Genomic DNA, 20930 nt, shown 5'->3' on the forward strand with positions numbered 1-20930 from the left:
GTGCTAATAAAACGTGTATTCTTGCTTGAAGCTGTACTTTTCCAGTGAGATCGGTTCACATGCTTATCTTTAAGGTTTCGTGCCAGCCTGGCATCTTCTTCTTTGCTCCAAGGTCAATCTGCAGGTGCAGACAATGGACGCTCTGAAAGTGAGTTAATTGGTAAAATATGTTGCAACTTACGTTCCCGACTCCAAGGATAATGTATGCTTAGGTAGAAGCTTGTGAACTGTAGTTTTGATTGGACAATTTGAAGCCAACCTATGAACTCTCCAATGGAAGACCCTACTGGATTTGAACTGTTGTCTATTTAAACCTGGTGCACAAGAAGGAAGTACGACATGCGCCTTTACCAGCCCATTACCCGCTATTGCCGACTTCGTCATTTTGCCATCTTCTATGATGCCAATTGATGTTCGATGAGACTTTGATGCTTTCTCTAATCGAGAGAAAGAGACTTTAAGTAATTCTCGCCCTAGAGACTTTAACTTTGATTCGTCCCTTTGCATGAAGTAATAGTTTTGTCCTTTTGCCGCTGTGAGGCAATTGCCCCGTCCACCCTGCCCCTTTGCCCCGTCCCATGCTGATCGAAACCGGTACCTGTGAGACGAAGACTTCCTTGAATGCTGATTGAACTTGGTAAATATGAAAGAAAATGTACAATTGCATTGTGTTTCTTTTTAGGTAACCAACTGCTGATTTTTTATAAGAGCCCTAGTTAGGAGTTTTCCAAATTAATGTTGCTAAATTGTTTTTGCATGAAGTCCCACATGCAGATGCTAATTTGAGGTTAGATGAGGATTCATCTGTTGCACGATGCAATTTGAGACCTTGTTATGCTGACCAATGTATGCAATTAGCTCATTACAGATTATAGTTTTAGTGGTTTGCATTGCTATTATCGAATGCATTGTTATTCAAATGCTGCATAGATTGAATCTTTTTCGCCGTTATGGACAGCTATTAATGTTCATTTACATATATCATTTGGTGTTGAGACACATTTATATTGTGCTAGCTTTGTTAATATAGGGAAATAAATTCATTAACTTTGAATAAACTGGTGTGGTTATTCATGGCCGAAAGGTCATGGTTCGCCGAAATGTTTTCTGGATTAATTGTGAAATGTTATGTTGATCAGGGTATTGCTTATGTTCGTAATTGATTATTGATTTGATTAAATTGATTACTCTCGGGTGAAGAGAGCCCCACTTGGTCAAAAGATTCATCGACCCAAGAGCGTCCAAATACAGGTAATTTATTAGGTCGGAACGCTCTATCAATGGTCTTCACTAACATTGATTGAGGCAACTGGGGAAGAGTGGGAGGGCTGTATGAACACTAGTGCAAGCTTGAAGAATGAAGTAGCACTATGGTACGGGATCTTCTTGAAGATGAAGATAAATGTCAGCCAGGACCATATCTTATATGGAAGCATGATCTTCTAGGGACCAATATAAAACAATTTTGGCAAGTATCTCTCCATACTCTATACTCAGTTGTAAAATCTGCACCATTAAAGAGAAAAACAAATTTAAACTATTCATAGGGCCTATTGGACTCCATGCAAGCTAGCAAAAATGATAAGGTGCGAGGATGTTTGAAACACGATGCTCCACAGGCAGATTACATGTTTCTAGACTGTCCTGTGCTGAGGCGTTTCTGGTGTGAAGTGAGTGGAATCTTAACTGAAATCACTGGTTGCCAGGTTAAGGTAAACTGACCATTATTTATTTTTGGTAGCGATCCGGAGCTTACCACAATGGTTAAATAGACCCTGGCGAAGCTTATATTCTATCTGGTTTTGTTGGCGAGGACAGAAATCTGTAAAGTGTGGGTGTCATCAGGCCCAACATCTCACAAGGAATCGCTGATGTATGCTAACTATGTCTCGCAAATGGACATGGCGTGTGATCCACAAACCGACGAGAAAGTTTGGAGGAGCTATGTCGATTGGCAATAAGTTTTGATAAGTCCAATGCTTATCCTTCACAAGCTGGGTTATCAAGCTACTGGCAGCAAACTTACTTAGCCAGTTTCCTCGATAGAGGAAGCCACGATATGAGAAATGGATGGTGTAATGAGAACAATAAAAAAAAAAAACACATACATTACCGTATCTAGGACCTCCAGGCTATGATTAATTTGACTACACAGTACGACTTGAATTCTTTAAATAGGCAGCGACTGGAGACCTTGGTTCAATATTACTGAGGACCAACTAGGATATACATTAACTGGGCCTGAAGTTGTTCCACAATGTGGAAACGAAACAAGTTGGATGCTATCTTTCTACTGTGATTAAGGACAAATATGAAAAATATATTTTTTAATATAATCAACCATCTGAATCGTCTCTGAGCAATGGACACTTTGTACCTATTTTCGAAGCCGACTACTCTATGTCCATAGCCTAATTAAAAAAAAAAAAACTTTGCTTCTTCTTTTTGAAGTTTAATTTATTATATAAGGGCTGTAGACAGCCGGCCAATGGGGGTGGGGAATGCATGTCATGTAATAACTATGTACTTTGATGAGTGCGATTTTTCATGACACAACTACCTTTGCGTTTGCTTATACTATAATTCAGTGTTTACAATACAAGATGTAAATTACATATCGACAGGTTCCACTATAATGCACAATGGAAAAGAAACTTCCTTCTGCAAAAAACACACATACAACACAATCGTATATGCTCCTGAGACACCAATATGACCACAAAGAGAACTACTACATCGCTGTCAAACAATGAAGGCTGTCAACTGAAACATGATAAACCAAATACGTTATATTGATAGTCATGAAATCGAGACTAAAGAGTCCACTTACTTCCTTGGCCACGGCTGAAAATTTCATGACATGTAAAGTTTCATCATAGTTGGAAGCACACTGGTTTATGTTCACTATCATGCAAGCTTTTCCTTTGCCACAAAAGAATGGCTGAAATAAGCGAGTCAGTTTACTCTCTCTGAAGGGAATATAATTCTGCTTCATTCTGTATGGATAAAACCAGAGAGCAATTGCTGAAAATACTCTGTTAGACTGGATTCATTTTGCTATCACTTTGCATCTTTTAATTAAGCCCTTTGGTGCTCATACCTTGAGTGTACACTTCACATTTCATTTTAATGAAACAGACACATTCTACAGGCAGTCGGCTTCAATTGGGTTGCAGGTCAAGGTTAAGCCAGGTTTCTCTGATACACTAAAGTATTTTTTGTGTACTTTAGTGTGCCACCCTAAATGGAAAGGCTATTCCCAGATGTCTTTTTTTTTGTCTACTTTAGTGTGCCACCCTAAATGGGAAGGTTTTGCCCATACGTGGGTCCTGTGCATACTGCGTCACTAGAATCAAGCTATACCTGGCTGATGAGCCCTACATAGAGTGAAACTGGTCCTGGGTTACTTATGTTCAGGGAGGATTTGGGAGTTCAGGCTGGACTCTTCTCATTAGAGCAGGGTCAAAACTGATTTGCATATGACTGGGTCAAAACTTAGTGTGGAGAGAAAAATAACGATTGGCTGGGATGGCTGCCCTAGTAATTACCAGTGGCTGATGTTATTAATTCAAGTATTCCATCCATCACACGTTTGTATACTTTAGATTTCTCCAATAGTCAGATCACAACTGAGATAAAGAGTGGGAAGCTGAGTTTCAGAAGGGCAGCTGACCATGTCACGAGAGGGGTATACGTTAGGTTACGTGAAGTAACAATAGAATGTCAGTGTATGTGACAATTAGCTATTTTGGTTAATAGGACTTTTTCCTAGGTGGCAATATGGAGATGTGGCTAGGTGCTTGTGTGGGAACACCTACTACAGACGAGTCAAAGGTGGACACAACTGAGGAGAAGTGAAGATGTTGTCAAGGTGGGTTTCGTATTCTTTAGTGGCAACAGGGGTGGTTGGTTATGAATGTCGCTGGAAATATGTTGGTGTTGTAGCAGACTCCTGCAAATGAATCCTAGCAAATTGAACCATCTGCAAGGTTTTAGTTCACATTTGATGGGTTGTCCGAGAATTGTTTGTAGAGGTTATTAAAGATGTTTAACACATCGAGGTACAAAGCTGACCTTGATCAGTTACCTGTTCATACAGGGGCAGATATTTATTCTAGTGCAGAAACAGCGAGTCACTGCGGGTATAAACACTCAGCTCCACACTGAGATATTGGAGGTGATACTGTCATTTCATAGACTTAGAGCTCTTTCCTCCTGTTAGACCTAGCACGTTTGGCATGGTCTCCTCTAACATTTTGCCTCTACTTCCCAGTTTCTTGCTGTGCTGGACTCTGTTTTTGCTGCTCTGTGAACTTTACCACTGCTGACCAGTACTAAAGTGCAAGTGCTCCCTATGTGAAATTGTATGCGTAATTGGCTTTTCCATAATTGGCATATTTTATTTATAGGTAAGTCCCTAGTAAAGTGCACTAGAGGTGCCTAGGGCCTGCAAATCAAATGCTACTAGTGGGCCTGCAGCACTGGCTGTGCCACCCACATGAGTAGCCCTGTGAACATGTCTCAGACCTACCACTGCAGGTGTCTGTGTGCAGTTTTTAAACTGCCAATTCGACTTGGCAAGTGCCACGCCCAAACCTTCAGTTTTTATACATTTAAGGCACCCCTAAGGGAGGCCCTAGGTAGCCCCATGGACAGGGTGTAGTATATGTTAAAATTGGGACATGTACTGATGTGTTTTTCATGTCCAAACACTGAAATATTTGATTTACTAGTAAGCCCCTGGTAAAGTGCTTGAGAGGTGCCAGGACCTGTAAATCAAATGCTACTAGTGGGCCTGCAGAAATGATTGTGCCACCCACATGAGTAGCCCTGTAAACATGGCTCAGACCTGCCACTGCAGAGTCTGTGTGTGCAGGTTTAAACTGCCAATTCGACCTAAACCTTCCCTAACAAGTAAGGCACCCCTACCCTAGGCCCTACATAGCCCCATTGGCAGGGTGCAGAGCATGTTAAAGGTAGGACATGCACTGATGTGTCTCTACATGTACTGATGTGTCTCTACATGTCATAACAGTGAAATACTGCCAAATTCGTTTTTCCACTGTTGCAAGGCCTATATCTCTTATAGGTTAACATGGGGGCTGCCTTTAAGTAATCTTAAAGTGCAGTTTCCCTTTGAGGACAGGCAGGAATATGAAGTTTGGGGGTCTCTGAATTCACAATTTAAAAAACATATTTTAGTGAAGGTGGTTTTTAGGTTGCTATTTTGAAAATGCCACTTTTAGAAAGCAAGCATTTTCTTTCTTAAACCATGCTGTGACTCTGCATGTTTGTGGATTCATTGGCTGAGTCAGACTGACAGTTGGGCTGTTTGTGCATCTCCACTAGACAGAGACACAAAGGGTGCTGGGGTGTAGCCTGCATATCCTGATGGGCCATCTGGGCTAGGCTGGAGGGATGTGTGGTCACTTACACCTCAAAGGGCTATGCCTGCCCTCACACAATGAAGTCTCCAACCCCTGGTGTGTGTCTGGGGGCCAGGCCTGGGAAAGGCAAGAGCCTGTAAACAACAGAGACTTTTCTTTGAAGTTGGGCAACTTCAAAGGCAGACAGATGTATAAGTATTGGACCCAGAAACCCAGACTTTAGAACACTTCAAGGATTCAAGAGGAACCTATGCCAGGAGAAGAGCTGAAGGAGAAGTGCTGCCGCTGCCTGTGAATGTGCTTTGTTGGACTATCCTGCAGTTGCTGCTTCTGTCTGAGAAAGGGGACAAAGACTGTACTTGTGGTATATTCCTGCTTGAGAGGTATTTCCAAGGGCTTGGACTTAGCTTGCCCCCAGTTCTGAAGTCCCAGGGCAATCAAAGACCCCCTCTGCCAGCACCTGAGTCTCTGCTGAGACTCCTACCCTGCCAAGTGGTGCCCTATCCAGTCCCTGGCTCTTGAAAGAAGCTGGTGGAAAACCAAGACCAACCAAGTGCACTGACTTCGGATGACCCCGGACTGACGGCGCTGCGTGGTCCTCGCTGGAGTGCAATGATCTGGCAGGCCGGACGCTGCAGCAGTCTCGCCGAAGTCGCGACTCCAGGAGTCCCGAAGGCTGTGTCACAGATGTCCATGACACCCGACTTCGCCGCACTACGTTGTAACTGCCAGATATCAACACAGCCGGAAGTGCGCGGATCCAACGCTTTGCACTGGCACCGCTTCACCTCCACCGCTCTGCAGCAAGAACCCGACGCCTCTTCGTGACGCCTCTTCTCCTTCGCTCCGCAGCACCGGAACTGACGCTGCATCGGATTCAGCAATGCCGCGATCCCCGACTCCGTGCACTGGCTTGTTTCCTCGTTCTTACAAGGTACTGTACCTGGAGTCCGTGTGGCTCCGTGACCAGCACCACTAGCATCGGAGTGTTGGGAATTACTCGGTCATGATGCCGTGATATCACCAATTCGAAGCATTTGCATTTCTAAGCACTATATTGAAGTTTAATCTTTTAAGAATTAATAACTTTGCTTGTATATGTTGGATTTTTGTAGTTTTGGTCTTGTGTTGCTCAGACAAGTATTTCCTATTTTACTAACCTGGTGTAGTGTTTTCACTGTATTACTGTGTGTTGGTACAAATACTTTACACATTGTCTCTGGGTTAAGCCTTTCTGCTCGTGCCAAGCGGGGTTAACCAGGTGTGTTTCTACTTTTCCCTGATTAGAGTGTGGGTCCTTGCTTGGACAGGGGGCAACCTGACTGCCAACAAAGACCCCATTTCTAACACCTTCTTATTCACTAATGGGAATGTAAAAGCATGCATCTTGTAAATTCAATGAACAAAGCCAAGTACTCTTTTAGAAATCCTCTCATGATTTGTGGTAGACACTCCACTGAAATTCTCTGAAACTAATACCTTCTTTTAGTGTGACCAAATCCAAAACTGGCATTAGTTGGTCTTTTCATTTTTAATTACTGTGAAATGGAGTGGACGCCTCTGAAATTAGTTCCAACTGGAAGAACAGGGGCAGCACTAGGACCATGTCGAACCTTTTTGAGCTATGGGGAATCAGGCTAGGATATGGTGCCAATCAAATGTCCCGACACGAGTTCTATTATGGTTTTAATCTAGTAAGATGTGAATTTCCTCATCTACTTCTCATTGAAGGTGAATCCGAATACTCTTGTCAATTCATCCGCAGGTTTTACTGTTTCATTTAGCGTTATTTGAAAAGATCTGAATTTTCCAAGACAGTGGCACAGCTGTAGATACTGTCTCATAATATATGCTATGCTATGTAATCCTGGGATTCATGGCAAAAAGCCCAATGATTTGGGCAGTTAAATTGCTGAGCAAATTAACCTCATACACGTGTATCTCTTTTCATGAACTTACATATATAAAAGTGATAATTTCTTCAAATTTCGCCAACTTTTCTGCAGGATTGCGTGCTTCCCACCTGAAGTATGTTACAGTTGAGTAGTTTAAGCATGGGCTCACCCTTTGTTTTGTCATACTCTGCTACACACATTATTCTGCATATTGCCCACAATCCATTAAAAAAGATGGAAGATGTTTTCTTACCTGCAACTGTTCTGAGGCGGTTTCTTTAATCTATTTTTTTCTGTCCTGAGAATTTATTTTCCCAACCTCTTTATCATCGATCATATACATGCATTTTATAATCTGTTGAAATTTAATCTGCTTCTTCAATGCCTTGTTTTGCCATTTGTCAGACATCTGATTATGGTTCTTCAGAGTTTTTCAGTATCTCCGATTTTCCACTCACTCTAAGATTGTTCCTTTTGGCATTAGAAATCAATACAAAGTCATTATGTTTTGTGCTTTTGCAAGACTTGACCTTGTAATGCACAGGTCCAGAGATGTGGCACATGTAGAACAACTTTGTTTCCAGCGTACTGGCTTGCCATCTTTTCTGTCTCAATTGTTCCTTTCAACGGGTTTTCATATGTAGTATCTGGTTAGCCATTTTGTTTCTCGTAGACTCCATGCCTAATGCATGAGCTTTTACTCTCAATTCAATCCTTGACAGTGGCAAGATTTGTGATAAAACCTCTGGTTCTTTTAGTGGTTTGACTCTAAATTCAGCTGAAAACACCCTTCCACTACTCGCAACCTCACAGCTTCTTCATTGTCGAATGAGTGGTAATCACAACATCACTAGGTTGCTTAGACGTGTCACAAATAGTCCATTTTGTTTTCTTCATCTTTGGGATGTTTTGAACATCTAACTTTTGTAGTCCATTTTTCTCTATGGATCAAATTGTTCTTTCAATTTGCTTTCATATGTTCTCCCTTTGTTACTCTGGGCAGGCTATTAACAATTCCTCCACATCATCCTCCTACTAAATTCAAGTTATCTCGACCTTGTTCAACAGGGTGCCTTTTAGACGTTTCTTGAAAATAGTGCTAGAAAATCTATACTATAAACTGCTGTCACAAGCCACCAGGACCTGGGAAAAGTGGATGAGGGGGCTACATCTTCCACAGTGGGGGTTGGTCCTACCTGCCGATTCTTGGGCATACCAAAGTTGTCATTCTTACAGGTCACTAGAGCTGCAGTCTGGGCAGTTCTTTGGCATTGTTCCCAGACCAAAATGTGCTACCAGAAACACCCTCTCTTCTCTTTAAAGATCCACTGTTATGAATCAAGTTCCGTATATTCCTGTATCTGGCTCCTCTCAGTTTACTCAAGCATTAAAAAAAACTGCAATTTATTCTGTGAATAGGTCCTGTCAGTGGTTGCAACCTTCTTTTCCTTAGGAATTAAAGGAAATATTCAGGGACCATTTTATGTATGCTGCTGTTTGTTTCACAATTCCTTAATCAAATATACAAGAATAAGTGGAGCACAAACATACAATAAGCAATACAATGCTACAAAGCAGCGACCCCAAGGCCATCAGAGCGCAAGGGTACATACTACAGAAACAGTGCAAAATACAAGTGGCGGAGAGGACCCGTAACAATGGAGAGAAGGTGGGTGACCTGAGGGTGGGCTCGTGGGTATCTAGGGGAGACAGGTGATGGGTAAGGAGCATAGGCAACAGGGAAGAAGGGACAGGAGGTGACAGGGAGGGGAAAGGAAAAAGAGGGGGAAAAAGAAAGTGAAGAGGGAAAAGGAAAGAACAGAAAGAGAAAGGGCGGAGAAGAGGAGTAAAGAAGAAATAAAGAGAAGAGTAGAAAAAGAAAACAAACACAAAAAAAGGAAAGGGTACGTTGGGAAAAAGTGGCGGGACCAGACCACGGGAAGGGAGTAGGGGAAGTGTGGCAAGAGTGTAGAAAAAGCATGAGTGGAAGTAGAGGGGAGTGAAGTGACTGGCGGGTTTGGTGAGGATGATGTGGGGCCCCAAGCAAGGTCCAAGGCAAGGAAAACGAAAGGGATTGGGGAGGGAAAGGATAGGAGGTCCCTGTCACAGTGGAAAGACGTGGGCACCCCCAGCAGAGCTGCCAGGACGTCATCCAGGCCGGCAGCGCAGGGCACCCCAGGACACCCAGCCTGATCAGCCCCCTGTCCCATGTAGGAAAGGGGCCCAGGTGTGAAGAAAGGTCTCAGCGTTATCCTGCAGATTGTAAATGCCACATTCATAAGAGGCAGTCTAATACAAGATTGTGAGCCACTCATCATGCATGGGAGATTGCGGGGAGCGCCAGTGACGAAAGACACAGATTTTAGTAGTTGCCAATGCTGTATGAAGCAGTCAGCACTCACATTTGGGAAGGCTCGGGAAGCCCAGGAAGTCATGGAGAAAGATCGTGGGGCGTGACCATGACTAAGGGATCGGTACAGACTTGCCGAGTGCTGTGCCAATCACCTCCCAAAACTGGCGAACAAAGGGACAGTTACAAAGAATGTGCACCAAGTCACAGTGTGTTTCTCTGCACTGCCAACAAACAGAATAGGACCACATTGACAGTAGCTTCGCCGGGGTCCAATGAAGTGACTTGAAGAGGCAGAATTTCAGCCGGGCTTCCCTGGCACTGTCGCTGAGGGCCACCCGGAGCGATGTCCAGTCCATGGGTTCATAGTCTGTCTGGAGATGGCCTATTTGGTGTACAAACTGACTTACAGGGGTTTGGAGTAAAGATGATGTGTCAAAATGCTGCAGAAGACGGACATCACCCCGCGGAAGTGAGCCCACGTCTTGAGATACAAGACTGCTGGTGAGGGCCAAAAGGGTTCAGGGCCGCTTGTCAAGGTGTGGGTGAGGCAGTGTCGCAATTGCAGGTACTGCCAGTGTTGACCAGGAAGGAGGCCAAACTCCTCCTGCAACACCTCAAAGGGTTTGATGGCTCCCTGGGCATAGGCCTATTGGAGTGTGAATATACCCGCTGTCTGCCACCACCCCAGTCAAGAACCTTGCCCCAACCCGGAGGTTGGTGTTGCCCCATAAGAGTGCTCTGTGGAACATGTAAACAAGCTGTGCCAGCTGTAGGGCCAAGGCATAGTGGTCCACCGAAGGTAAACCCAGGCCGCTACTAAAAAGGTGCTCCACCAGATGACTACTGGCCAGACGGGGTAGTGAGGAACCACACACGAAGGACCGAACAGTCTTCTCCATGGAGAAGATGAGTGAAAGGGGCAGAAGGAGGGGTAGCATGCCCAGGATGTAAGAAAAAAAAACCACAGGGTCAAAATCTTGACTGCTTGCACCATGCCCTATGTCAAGAGGCCAAGAAGGGACCACTTCTCTAATTCCAGCCCCTTGCAGTCTAAGAGCGGATCAAGGTTATCTGCCACCATGCGATCCATGCCCTTGCAGGTACTTGAGGAAAGGGGTCTTCCTCTGAAAAGGGTAAGCAGAGATGACTGTGCAGCTGGACACCCGTGAAAGTGGAAGGGCCTCACTCTTACCCCAAATAATTCTATACCCCGAGATCACAGCAAAATCAGAGATGACAGACATGAGCACCAAAAGGGACTGGAGAGGTCAGAGAGAGTGAGCAAAATGTTGTCCGCATAGAGATAAAGGGCTGACACTCCCACAAGGCAGGGAATGCCCCCCCAACAATGGGGACTGGCAAAGGGCCGCCGCCAGAGGCTCCATGGCCAGCAGGAAAGGAAGAGGCAATAGCGGGAAGCCTTGGCAGGTTCCCCAGCGGATCGGGAAGGGATCCGAGAGAAACCCTCCACAGTTGACCTGCATGGAAGGGGAGTTCTAGAGCCATGGCAATTAAATCTTCACCGGGGGTGATCGGCTGAAGCGTCGCGAATAGGAAATCCCACTCAATGCTGTCAAACGCATTTTCAGCATCCAGGGAGAGGGCCACTTCGGGGAGGTCCCTTGCTGAACACAGCATGTGGACCAGTGTGCAGAGATGGTTGTGCGATGAGCGCCCAGGTATGAACCCTATCTGCGAATGATAGATGAGGATTGGGATCACCTTCAGAAATGGGCCACCAGTACCCCTGCAAGAATCTTGATGTCCTTGTTTAGCAGGCAGATAGGTCTGTAACTGCTGCAGAGGGGGAGCTAGTTCCCTGGCTTGGGGAGGACCGCTATCAGGGCCCTGTCGGAGATGAGGCAAAGGGAGCCCATCTGTTCTGCCTCCTAGAAGGCCTCGTGGAGGTAGTCCATTACCTCCTCCTTTGTCCACATGTAGAACTTTGCCTCTCAGGTCTCAGACTTGGTGATTTTACCTTCAAGTAGATCTCTACCGGGGTCATTGAGGCAGGGGAGGCGCACCTTATCAAAGAAGGTATGGAACCCTGCTGGGTCTGCCATGGTGTCTGGGGTATACAAGTCCCAGAATAAGCTACAAATCTGTCCTGGTGTGTGGCTCTCATGCCGCGGACTGAATGGCTCGGATGGCTAGCGCCGCCTTTTTTTGATGCAGTTGAGCCAACAGTACTCTCCCCGCCTTCTCCCCTTGCTCATAGTGGCAGCCCCACACATGTTGCAAAGCTTACGCCGCCTTGGAGGTGAACAGTGCATTAAGATCCATGGAAGCCCCCTCCAGATGATGCTGGAGGGGAACCAATGGAGTCTCCATCTAGATGCAGGTGAGGGAGGCAATATCGGCCTCCGGGGCCTTTTGCTGATCAGCTTGATGCTTGTTTGCGAGGGCCATGTCCTGCATCAGTTGACCCCAGATTATTGTTTTAGCCCAAACAGTACATGAGGAAGCCATCATTCCCCAGTTGTGCTCCAGATAGTCAATGACGTGAGACCAAAGCAGTGCTTTGCCCGAGAGGGGAGTGATACAGGTAGATATTAGGATGCAAGGGCTTTTGACCTGGGCTGGCGAGCTCCAGAGAGAGCATTACAGGGGAATGGTCAGAAAGCTCACACTCAAGGATCAAAGTTTCCCAGGACACAGCAACCACGGTGTGTGAAAACACAAAGTAGTCTAACTGAGACTGTGTGGCGTATACCGGCAAAAGGCATGTATACTCCCGATCCACCAGATGAAAGAGACACCAGACATCCATGAGGACATGGTCAGCTGCAATGCCCTCCAGGAGGGCATAGTCCACATTGTTGCCCACATCAAGCGGGCCAGGGTGATCCAAGACTGTCTTGAGCCAGGTTCCAGTCCCCTCCCGCAATCCAGTGGGTAGCATCAATGTCCGTGAGGACATGGTTAAGCCGGTGGAAGAACAGCCATTTGGGCCCTGTTGGCTCAGACAGAGCCTTTTGCTGCCAAGGAGGATTTTCACAAAGGCATAGTGACACTCCTCGCTGGTCCACATCTTGAGCACTATAAATGGCAGAGATTTTCGCAAGAGGATCGCCAAGCCACATTTGCGGGGCTGCGTGGTGTCATCAAGCAATAAAGGGTGGTGGCTAGGCTGAATAACCCTCCCCACCCAGTTTCGGCTGATCTTCTCTGACTCTGCCGATGAAAGATGGCTCTCCTGGAGGAGGGCAGTATCCACACGCTTGGACTGGACATACATCAGGATGGTATTGCGTTTGATAAAGCATGTGAGGTCAAGCACGTTTCAGGAGATGGCGCGGAGTGGTATCGGGAGGCACTGTGCCTTCCTGGGTAGCACGGAGCAAGCTAGAGGTGGCTGGGGTCAGAAAGGTGCAAGAACCATGGGGGGGCAGGGGAGAGGAGAGAGAGCTAAAAGCAAGGGGACAGCTGAGAGGAAAAGGATAGAGGAAGAAAAGAGAAACCTCCTTGTGCAGGGGTAGGAGAGGGTGAAAGGGGCAGTAAAAGACTGATAAGGAAGAACAAAATGACAGGAGGAAAGGGGTGGGGGGGAGAGTGGCTTACCTAGTGGCCAGGCCTAGGACAGAGGGGGATATCAAAGGCAACGGGGTATGCAAGGGCCAGTCGGAGGGGAGAGTCCTTGACTGAAACCATGAGAGATCTGGACTGGTAAACCTTGAAATGCGGGTCCGAACGACGGACCCATGTGGCTGGGGAGGCCTGCAGCAAAGGCAAGACCGAATCAGGAGCCGTGGGGACCACCGGAGGAGCCATAGGACGAGAGCGACATGGGAGGGGTATAAAGGAAAACAATGAGGGAAAATAGGCCTCCGAGCCCGGGAGATCAGGGAGCAAAAGCTGGAAATCTGAAAGACTGAACGTACTGCTGTTTGAACTGCAACATTTAGATCCTTGGAAAAGGTTAAATGAGACTGTTCTTGTTCTTTCAGTTTGCCATACACGCTCCTGACTCTATCGCCTCTAGGGTGACCACCCGTCCGTAAATTTCACGGACTGTCCGTAATTTCGCCCTGCTGTCCGTTGTCTGTGATAAAAGCTTTAACGGACAGCATTTGTCCGTAATTTTAGCCTAGGGCAACGGAGGCAGGGCGAAATTACGGGCAGATCAGTTTCCCCAGCTGGACTGGAAGGCAGGAAGTCTCCAGTGCTCAGAGGGAGGGGCAGACAGATAAGAATCAGACCTTCTTGCCAGGGGGTCTCCTTCCCTAAAGACATGCAAATGTGCCCAACTGGTAAATCTGCAAATACAAAAGGGCTTGAAAACCTGCATTGACTTTACTAAAAAAGAGTTACTTGAAGTTTTCTGGTGGCAAAGTATTTCTTTTAGAGAGGTATTGTAATGGTGTTCCAAGGTGAGCTGTGGACTGTCTGGTTTTAATGGAGTGTTATAATTTTTTTTAGTACTAGGTATAAACTGTATATTATTCAAATCTGTATTTGAGAAGCACTTTTTTTTTAATTTAACCGAAATGTATTTGCGCATTTTGTAGCAGCCTTTATTATGATGTAGTTGTATTTCTCACAGTTCTTTCAGGTACTTCGGTACCTCATAGTACTAACAAACATTGGCAAAGCAATAGGTCTCACCTACGAAAGAGTTATTGGCTTTGCTAATGTGTTTTAGCCATGTTCTACACCAGAGTAGCTGCTGTTCAGCATGGCTTAAAGTTAGTGGCATAGTGGTGTGGAGTGGAGTAGAGTAGCGTAGCATAGGAGCAGTGGCGTAGAGCCCAGTGGTGCAAAGTACAGTGCAGTGGGGTACAGTGCAGTTGTTTAGAGTGCGTTAGCGTAGATTGCAGTGGTTTAGAGTGCAGTGGTTTAGAGTGCAGTGGTTTAGAGTGCAGTGGTTTAGAGTGGCGTGGGACAGAGTAGAGTGGCAGAGTGCAGTGGAGTAGAGTGGCATACATTAGAGTGGCAGAGAGAGCAGTAGTATAGAGTGGTGCAGTGGCATAGATCGCAGAGTAGACTCAAGTTGCAGGGAGTGGAGTGGCGTAGTGTAGAGTGGTGCAGAGTAAAGCAAAGTGCGGTAGAGTGGAGTGATAGAGAGTAGAGTGGCATAGAGTGCAGTGGCATAGAATGCAGTAGTACATAGTACATCGGTGTATAGTACAGTGGTGGAGAGTGCAACGCTGCAGAGTAGAGTGTCCGGCAGTGATGTAGAGTGGAGTAGAGTGGCACAGAAAGCAGTGGCGTAGAGTACAGTGGTACAGAGTAGAGGGCAGTGGCGTACAGTGCAGTTGTTTAGAGTGCATTGGCGCAGAGTGCAGTGGCATAGTGGCATGGGGTAGAGTTACATAGAGTGCAGTGGAGTAGAGTGGCATACGATAGAGTAGCAGAGAGTGCAGTAATGCAGAACGGTGCAGTGTCAGAGTGCAGAGTAGACTCATGTGGCATAGAGTACAGTGGTGTAGAGTGGTGCAGAGTGGAGTATTGTAGAGTGGTGTAGAGTAGAGAATAGTGCCTAGAGTGCAGTGGCATAGAGTAGAGTTGTGTAGAGTGCAGAGTAGTGTCAGTGCAGTGGTGTAGAGTGGTACAGAAAACAGTGGCAAAGAGTACAGTGGTGCAGAGTAAAGGGCAGTGGCATACAGTGCAGTTGTTTAGAGTGCACTGGTGTAGAGTGCAGTTGCATATAGTGGCACTGGGCAGAGTAGAGTGGCATAGAATGCAGCGGAATAGAGTATATTGGTGCAGAATGCAGTAGTACAGAGCAGAGTGGTGTAGAGTATAGTGGCGGCCAGTGCAGTGTTGCAGAGTGTCAGCTTGCAGTGGTGTAGAGTGCATTGAACTAGAGTGCAGTGGTCAGAGTGGTATAGAGTACAGTGGCGTAGAATAGATTGTTTCAGAGTAGAGTGCAGTTGCATAGAGTGGAGAGGTGCAGGGTAGAGTGCAGTGGAATAGAATGCAGTGGCACAGAGTGCAGTGGAATAAAGTAGATTATTTCACAGTAGAATGAGGTGGCTTAGAGTGGAGAGGTGCAGGTTATAGTGGAGTTGCATAAATTGGCATAGAGTGTGATGGCATAGAGTAAAGTCGTGTAGAGTGCCGTGGCATAGATTGCAGAAGTACAGGGTAGATTAGAGTGATGTACAGTGTATTGATGTAGAGTGCAGGGGCATAGAGTTGAGTGTTACAGAGTAAAGTGCATTAGCATAGAGTGTATTAGCTTAGAGTGCAGTGGCGTACAGTGCAGTGGTGCAGAGTGGCAGAGAGTGGAGTTGTGCGGATTAGATTGGTGTTGCCTAGACTGGAGTGGTATGGCGTGCAGACGAGCAGAGCGCAGTGATGTAGAGAGGCATAAAGTGCAGTGGCATAGAGTAGAGTGGTACAGAGGAGAGTAGAGAGGCATAGTGTGAAATAGCATAGAGTGCAGTGGCATAATGTGGAGTGGTTCCGAATGGAGAAGAGTGCAGTGGCATGGAGTGGAGTAAAGTAGAGTGATACAGAGTAGGGTGCAGTGTCGTGTAGTGGTGCAGAGTGGAGTGCAGTATGGATGATGTGCTAACACACTGCCATTACAGACAACACATTTTTGATTGAAATGACCATTACATTTGCACACATATACAGTTTTTCAAATCAAACTATACTGTGCACAGACGATGATGTGTGGAAATTGCATCACCTAATGCAATGATTTGTTTTAATCAGGTATTTGTTTCCAACATAGTTCAGAATTAACAAAAATGTGCTTGATTTGTACTTCTAATTCTGATATATTCTGAACTTTATTTAAATGTTGTCATGTGATAGAAAAAACTCTTTCCTAACCCCAGTATCCAGCAAGATTGTCGCATAAATCCTCTCACTTTGAAGTCAGAGAAAGGAAAGTAAACACTAAGGGCCAGATGTAGCAAGCAGTTTTGCCCATTATGTGTCTATGGGAAAATGTGTTCGTACATATGGCCCTAAGTTACCACCGAAGACAGAGCCTGACATTTGACTTTGTTCTTTGAATGCACAGCAAATATGATAAGATAAGAACAAGATTTACAGGCCTGTTTACAGAAAGGGAGCACTCGGCAGGATACTGTAAATAAGGTTTTGGCACGGGAAGGGACGAATTCAAGCTGCATAGCCTAAAACAAATAAAGCCAGCAAATTAAAAGCAACAAATTGTGAGTTACAAACCACAGGTCAATGGCAAGCAACGGGCAGAATGCATTCACAAGGAAGCACTATGTATTTGCTTAAAGTGACAGCTGTGGGATACTTTGTGGGGAAAGTCCAGTATTTTAGTCCATATCTTGCAGAGGTTTGGCTACATCAATCACCCAGGTAGTATGACGAGAAGACCTGGAGTGGTTTCCATGTTGCAGGATAGGTCTGTACACCCATTCTATCAGTTTGCCACCATTTCCTATGGTACCGAGCTTCTGTAGGGTTAGTGCTAGGTGGCAGACATGAAATAGGGCATTTAATGATTATTTAAGGTGGTTGTAAGTAAGGAGTTGACCGGGGTGAAGATGGTAGTCTGCCACAAGGGTTTGGAAATTTAGTAGCTCACTGTTCAGAAACAAAGTCCCCAATTTTAAGACATCTGTAACATGCCACTGATGGAGTTGCTCTGAGCACAGCCATCCCGTGCGAGTGAGAAGGCTTAGCAAAGGTAGTGCAGGAGCATAGGGTTTCTTTGTGTCAGTTTACAGGTTCTGGCAAGGCAAGAGAAAGCCGTGCATGATAACCCCGGATGGTGATCCGTAGAATGGTCAGTAGGAAACAATGAGCAGTGCATTAAGCCTTCCTTAAAAGTCTTTACTGCTAAACCCTATCTCATGCAGGGAGGTGGGCAGAAAGCCAGTGAGCCACCCATTGGACCTGTGCAGCTGAATAATAGCATTCTAAGTCCAGAAGACCTAATCCACCCGCAGTCACAGTTAGTTTTAGAGTGGAAAGAGCTCCCGATGGCGCCGCAGTGACCAAATCAAATGTGTGGCCTATCTGAAGAAGGAATGAAGGACGAGCAGGGGAACGTTTGCAAAATAATACTATCATTGGGGTAGCACACCATCTTCACTAGTGCCACGTGGCCTTTACAGAAAGCAGAAGAGAAGACCAAAAAGCTAACTGGGCTTGGAGGGACCGTTCGCTCTGCCGAGATTTTCATCCTGGAAATCAGTGTAAGAATGGTAGATATTAATCACTAGGTATCAAAAGGTAACTGGTTCCCAGTTCAATCTGAGACCTAATTGTATATGAAGGCAAAACCAGTCCCATATGTTAAAGAAACACTAATTAAATTTCAAAATTTGTAAATTTTGTTTGTGCAATTTACATCCCAAATATTTTGAAGATTCTATGTGTACTTGACACTTAGGGATAACCCAGATCTCTAGTTTGGCTTTTGCTCAATTTCAAACCCTTATAAAGACATGGACAAAGCGGGCAATTGCCTTGCACAACCTTGCAAGGGGTCTGGCCCCTGCTCAAACTTCAAAAGCACTAACAGCGGACCATTGCACCAGAAGAGTTTGCCAAGGTGGATGGGTGTTCCTTGTTTAACCACTTGACAGTGCCCCTTCTGTTTCGCTCCTGTGTGCAGAGACAACTTCCCAGGTACCCAATACCTTCGAATAGTCTTGGTGGACCCATCTCGTATGATTTTAGGAACTATCCCACTTTGTTCTTCTCTTCTTTATTTATCCAGTTTTTAGCAACAACCCTTTGAATTACTTGCCGTGGATCTCCCATTTGATCTCAATTTCATCCTCCTCTTTTATTATCTTTGATTGGTAGTCCGGGCTCCCGTTTCTGAGATAAATGTAGAGTCCCATTCATACACTCTAGTGCAGTGAGACTACAGACAAGTTATGGGTACATCACATCCTGACATTAGGTGTGAGACTGTCGCCCACACCATCTGCCCTGCCTCTTTAAAAATAAAATTAGGTTGAAAGTCCATGGGCTGTTGGGGTAAGCAAGATTTTTTTGTTAAATTTGTTTAAACTAGCATAAGATTAATTACCTTAATGTGTCCTGAACTGTTTGCCAGGGGTTTTAAAATGTTCAGAAACATAATCAAAATGTTGCTGTTACTTTCTCTTCAGGAAAGATCGGGTAGATTTGGGTAGCGGTGATGGCCTTGCCGCAGTACTGAAGGGCATTAATTTACTACTGAACAAGGACGTAATGTGACACCTGAATGTAGCATACCAGGAGGCAATCACAAAAGGTCCACAGTGAATAAATAGTGCTCTGTTAAAAAAAGAGTAAATAAATGCACTGACAACATAGTGAGGCATGGCCTCTCTTGCGTGTGTCTGTAAAACTGACGTTTGTTCTTGAATTTTTGTCCTGAATTTTGACCCTTTGTCCTGATTTTGTGTCCTGAATTTTGACCCTTTGTCCTGAATTTTTTAACAGTCCTGTCCAGAATTTGCCTCAATGCCAGTTGGTCACCCTAATCGCCTCCCAACTGTTTCACGTGCCATCATTTCTGAGAAGGGCTAATAGGAAAATTGGAACTGCATAGTAGTGGCCACATCACGTGTGGCACATTCAGGTTGTCCTGGCTTTTTATTCAGCAAGACTTTGTGATTAGAACTTGTTTGTTATATATTACAAAGGGGATGTTTTTTCCACATTACGAGATTTTTTAAAAGTATTTGTTTTGAGGACATTTTAGATATTTACTAATAATATCTAAAGCTGGCTAAAAACGCTAGTATTGGCTGAAGGTGTCAAAATGGTATGGGATTACACCGTAAAGCAGTCAATAGTGAGAAAATCAGGAACAAAAACTCACTTGAGATTCTGGTTGTGCTTCAAAGCTGCAATGCATTTTCCAAGAATTAGAAGAGAATTATTGATGTTTCCAGCTTCTTTTAGCCTGTCGCCAACCGAATCAGTTTTAGTGCACCGCTCGGACCCAGCTAAATCACACAGAGACATCCTGCATGAGAAATCAAACAAAAAAAACATCTGTTCAGGCACAAGCAGACCACTTAATGTTTCAAATGTCTGAGCATTTCGCACCATTTCATTTTTACGAGTTTAACATTCAAATATATCTTCTATTTTAAAGAGAGGAAGCATCAAGTGCACCAAGAACAAAAGTAAGCTCCATTAATGTACTCCTAATAATTCTATAAGGAGAAAGCGTCAAAGGTGTTATGTTGCACGATGGATTAGGGAAGAGGAACGATGATGTATTGGAAAGCTCAGATCCAGCAAATGTCTGCGATCTAATTCAAATGTCATCAAGTGCATGTGCACAAAATCTCCGAAGAAGCTATTCCAGTCTTTGAAGCCGATTTCCTGGGATGCGTCTGAGCGCTAAGAAATGTAAGATGGCCTCAAACAGGCCCAAATATCTGGAGATGTAGCTCGGCTCCTTTCTAGAGCGCTATTATTTTGCACTATTATCCCAGTAGTAAAGCTGCAGACACTCAAACAATGAATGGTGTAGAGGGCTAGTATTATTGATAGAAAATCACTATTAGACAGAGTCTCTGGAATCATCAGATTCTCAAATATACCAATTGATTCCGAAGGGCCATCAAATTCTTACAAAATTGTATACGATTTTTTAAAGAAACAGCATGTTTCACGAAATCATTTTGTTTTCTCAAGGCTGTAATTACAATCAGGTCAACAAACTAACTTCAGTGGTACGTATGCAACTATTATTTGGTTTCACGATGTATATCAGTTTACCATTAAAACAAAATGCTATGGTGGGATACCACTGTCACATAATGCCCATCATGATTTATCGAGGAGGGCTGGCTCAGGCAGTTTAGGCTCCATGGATGGCCAGTTTGTCGTGTCCACAATCCTAATCAACATGAAGCACTACAGAAGTGGACCACCACTGCGTCCATCAGTTGCCAAGCAACAGACTCACCCTCTTCTCTGGCTGAATGGTAGTTGGACACTGGGCCCACCGAAATATTCTTTATGGTGCCTCTCAGTTTTCGTTTTTGACTCCCAAGACTCTCGCTAGAAGCTAATAAACGCACGACAATACTGTGGGAGAGCTATATGACGGGGGCCTGAGAGCTACAAAAGATAAGCAGGGTGGAAGAAAATAAATTATAAAACTGTCAAATAAAATCGCGAGAGAGGCAAATGGAGGTAGCGTGTGAAAGGAAGACTGAAGGAAGGAGATGAGATTACATTTCAAAGGAAGGAAGGACGGCAGGAAAGATTCAGGATAAAATGAAAGATGGAGGGGAAAAGAAAAAAGGAAAGGCAGAATAAATAAAACGGAAATAAAGATGGAAGAAAGGAGATGAAAATACATCTGCAACAAAAGAAGCAAAGATGGAATGGTGGAAG

The 20930-nt window shown here is 44.8% G+C and overlaps 1 protein-coding gene across 2 annotated transcripts in view; it reads right to left on the bottom strand.

The window, feature by feature from the left end:
* LOC138282516 (kinesin-like protein KIF20A) overlaps nucleotides 1-20930 on the bottom strand; it is a 531681-nt gene that overhangs the window by 205156 nt on the left and 305595 nt on the right. For both annotated transcript variants that reach the window (XM_069220199.1, XM_069220198.1), the window contains 2 exons: nucleotides 19396-19542; nucleotides 2831-2996 (listed from right to left, as the gene is read on the bottom strand). In XM_069220199.1, coding sequence (XP_069076300.1) covers nucleotides 2831-2996; nucleotides 19396-19542 — 313 coding nt within the window. The remainder of the gene's footprint in view (nucleotides 1-2830; nucleotides 2997-19395; nucleotides 19543-20930) is intronic.

The sequence above is a fragment of the Pleurodeles waltl genome, chromosome 2_2 (assembly GCF_031143425.1).
Source record: "Pleurodeles waltl isolate 20211129_DDA chromosome 2_2, aPleWal1.hap1.20221129, whole genome shotgun sequence".
NCBI lineage: Eukaryota > Metazoa > Chordata > Amphibia > Caudata > Salamandridae > Pleurodeles > Pleurodeles waltl.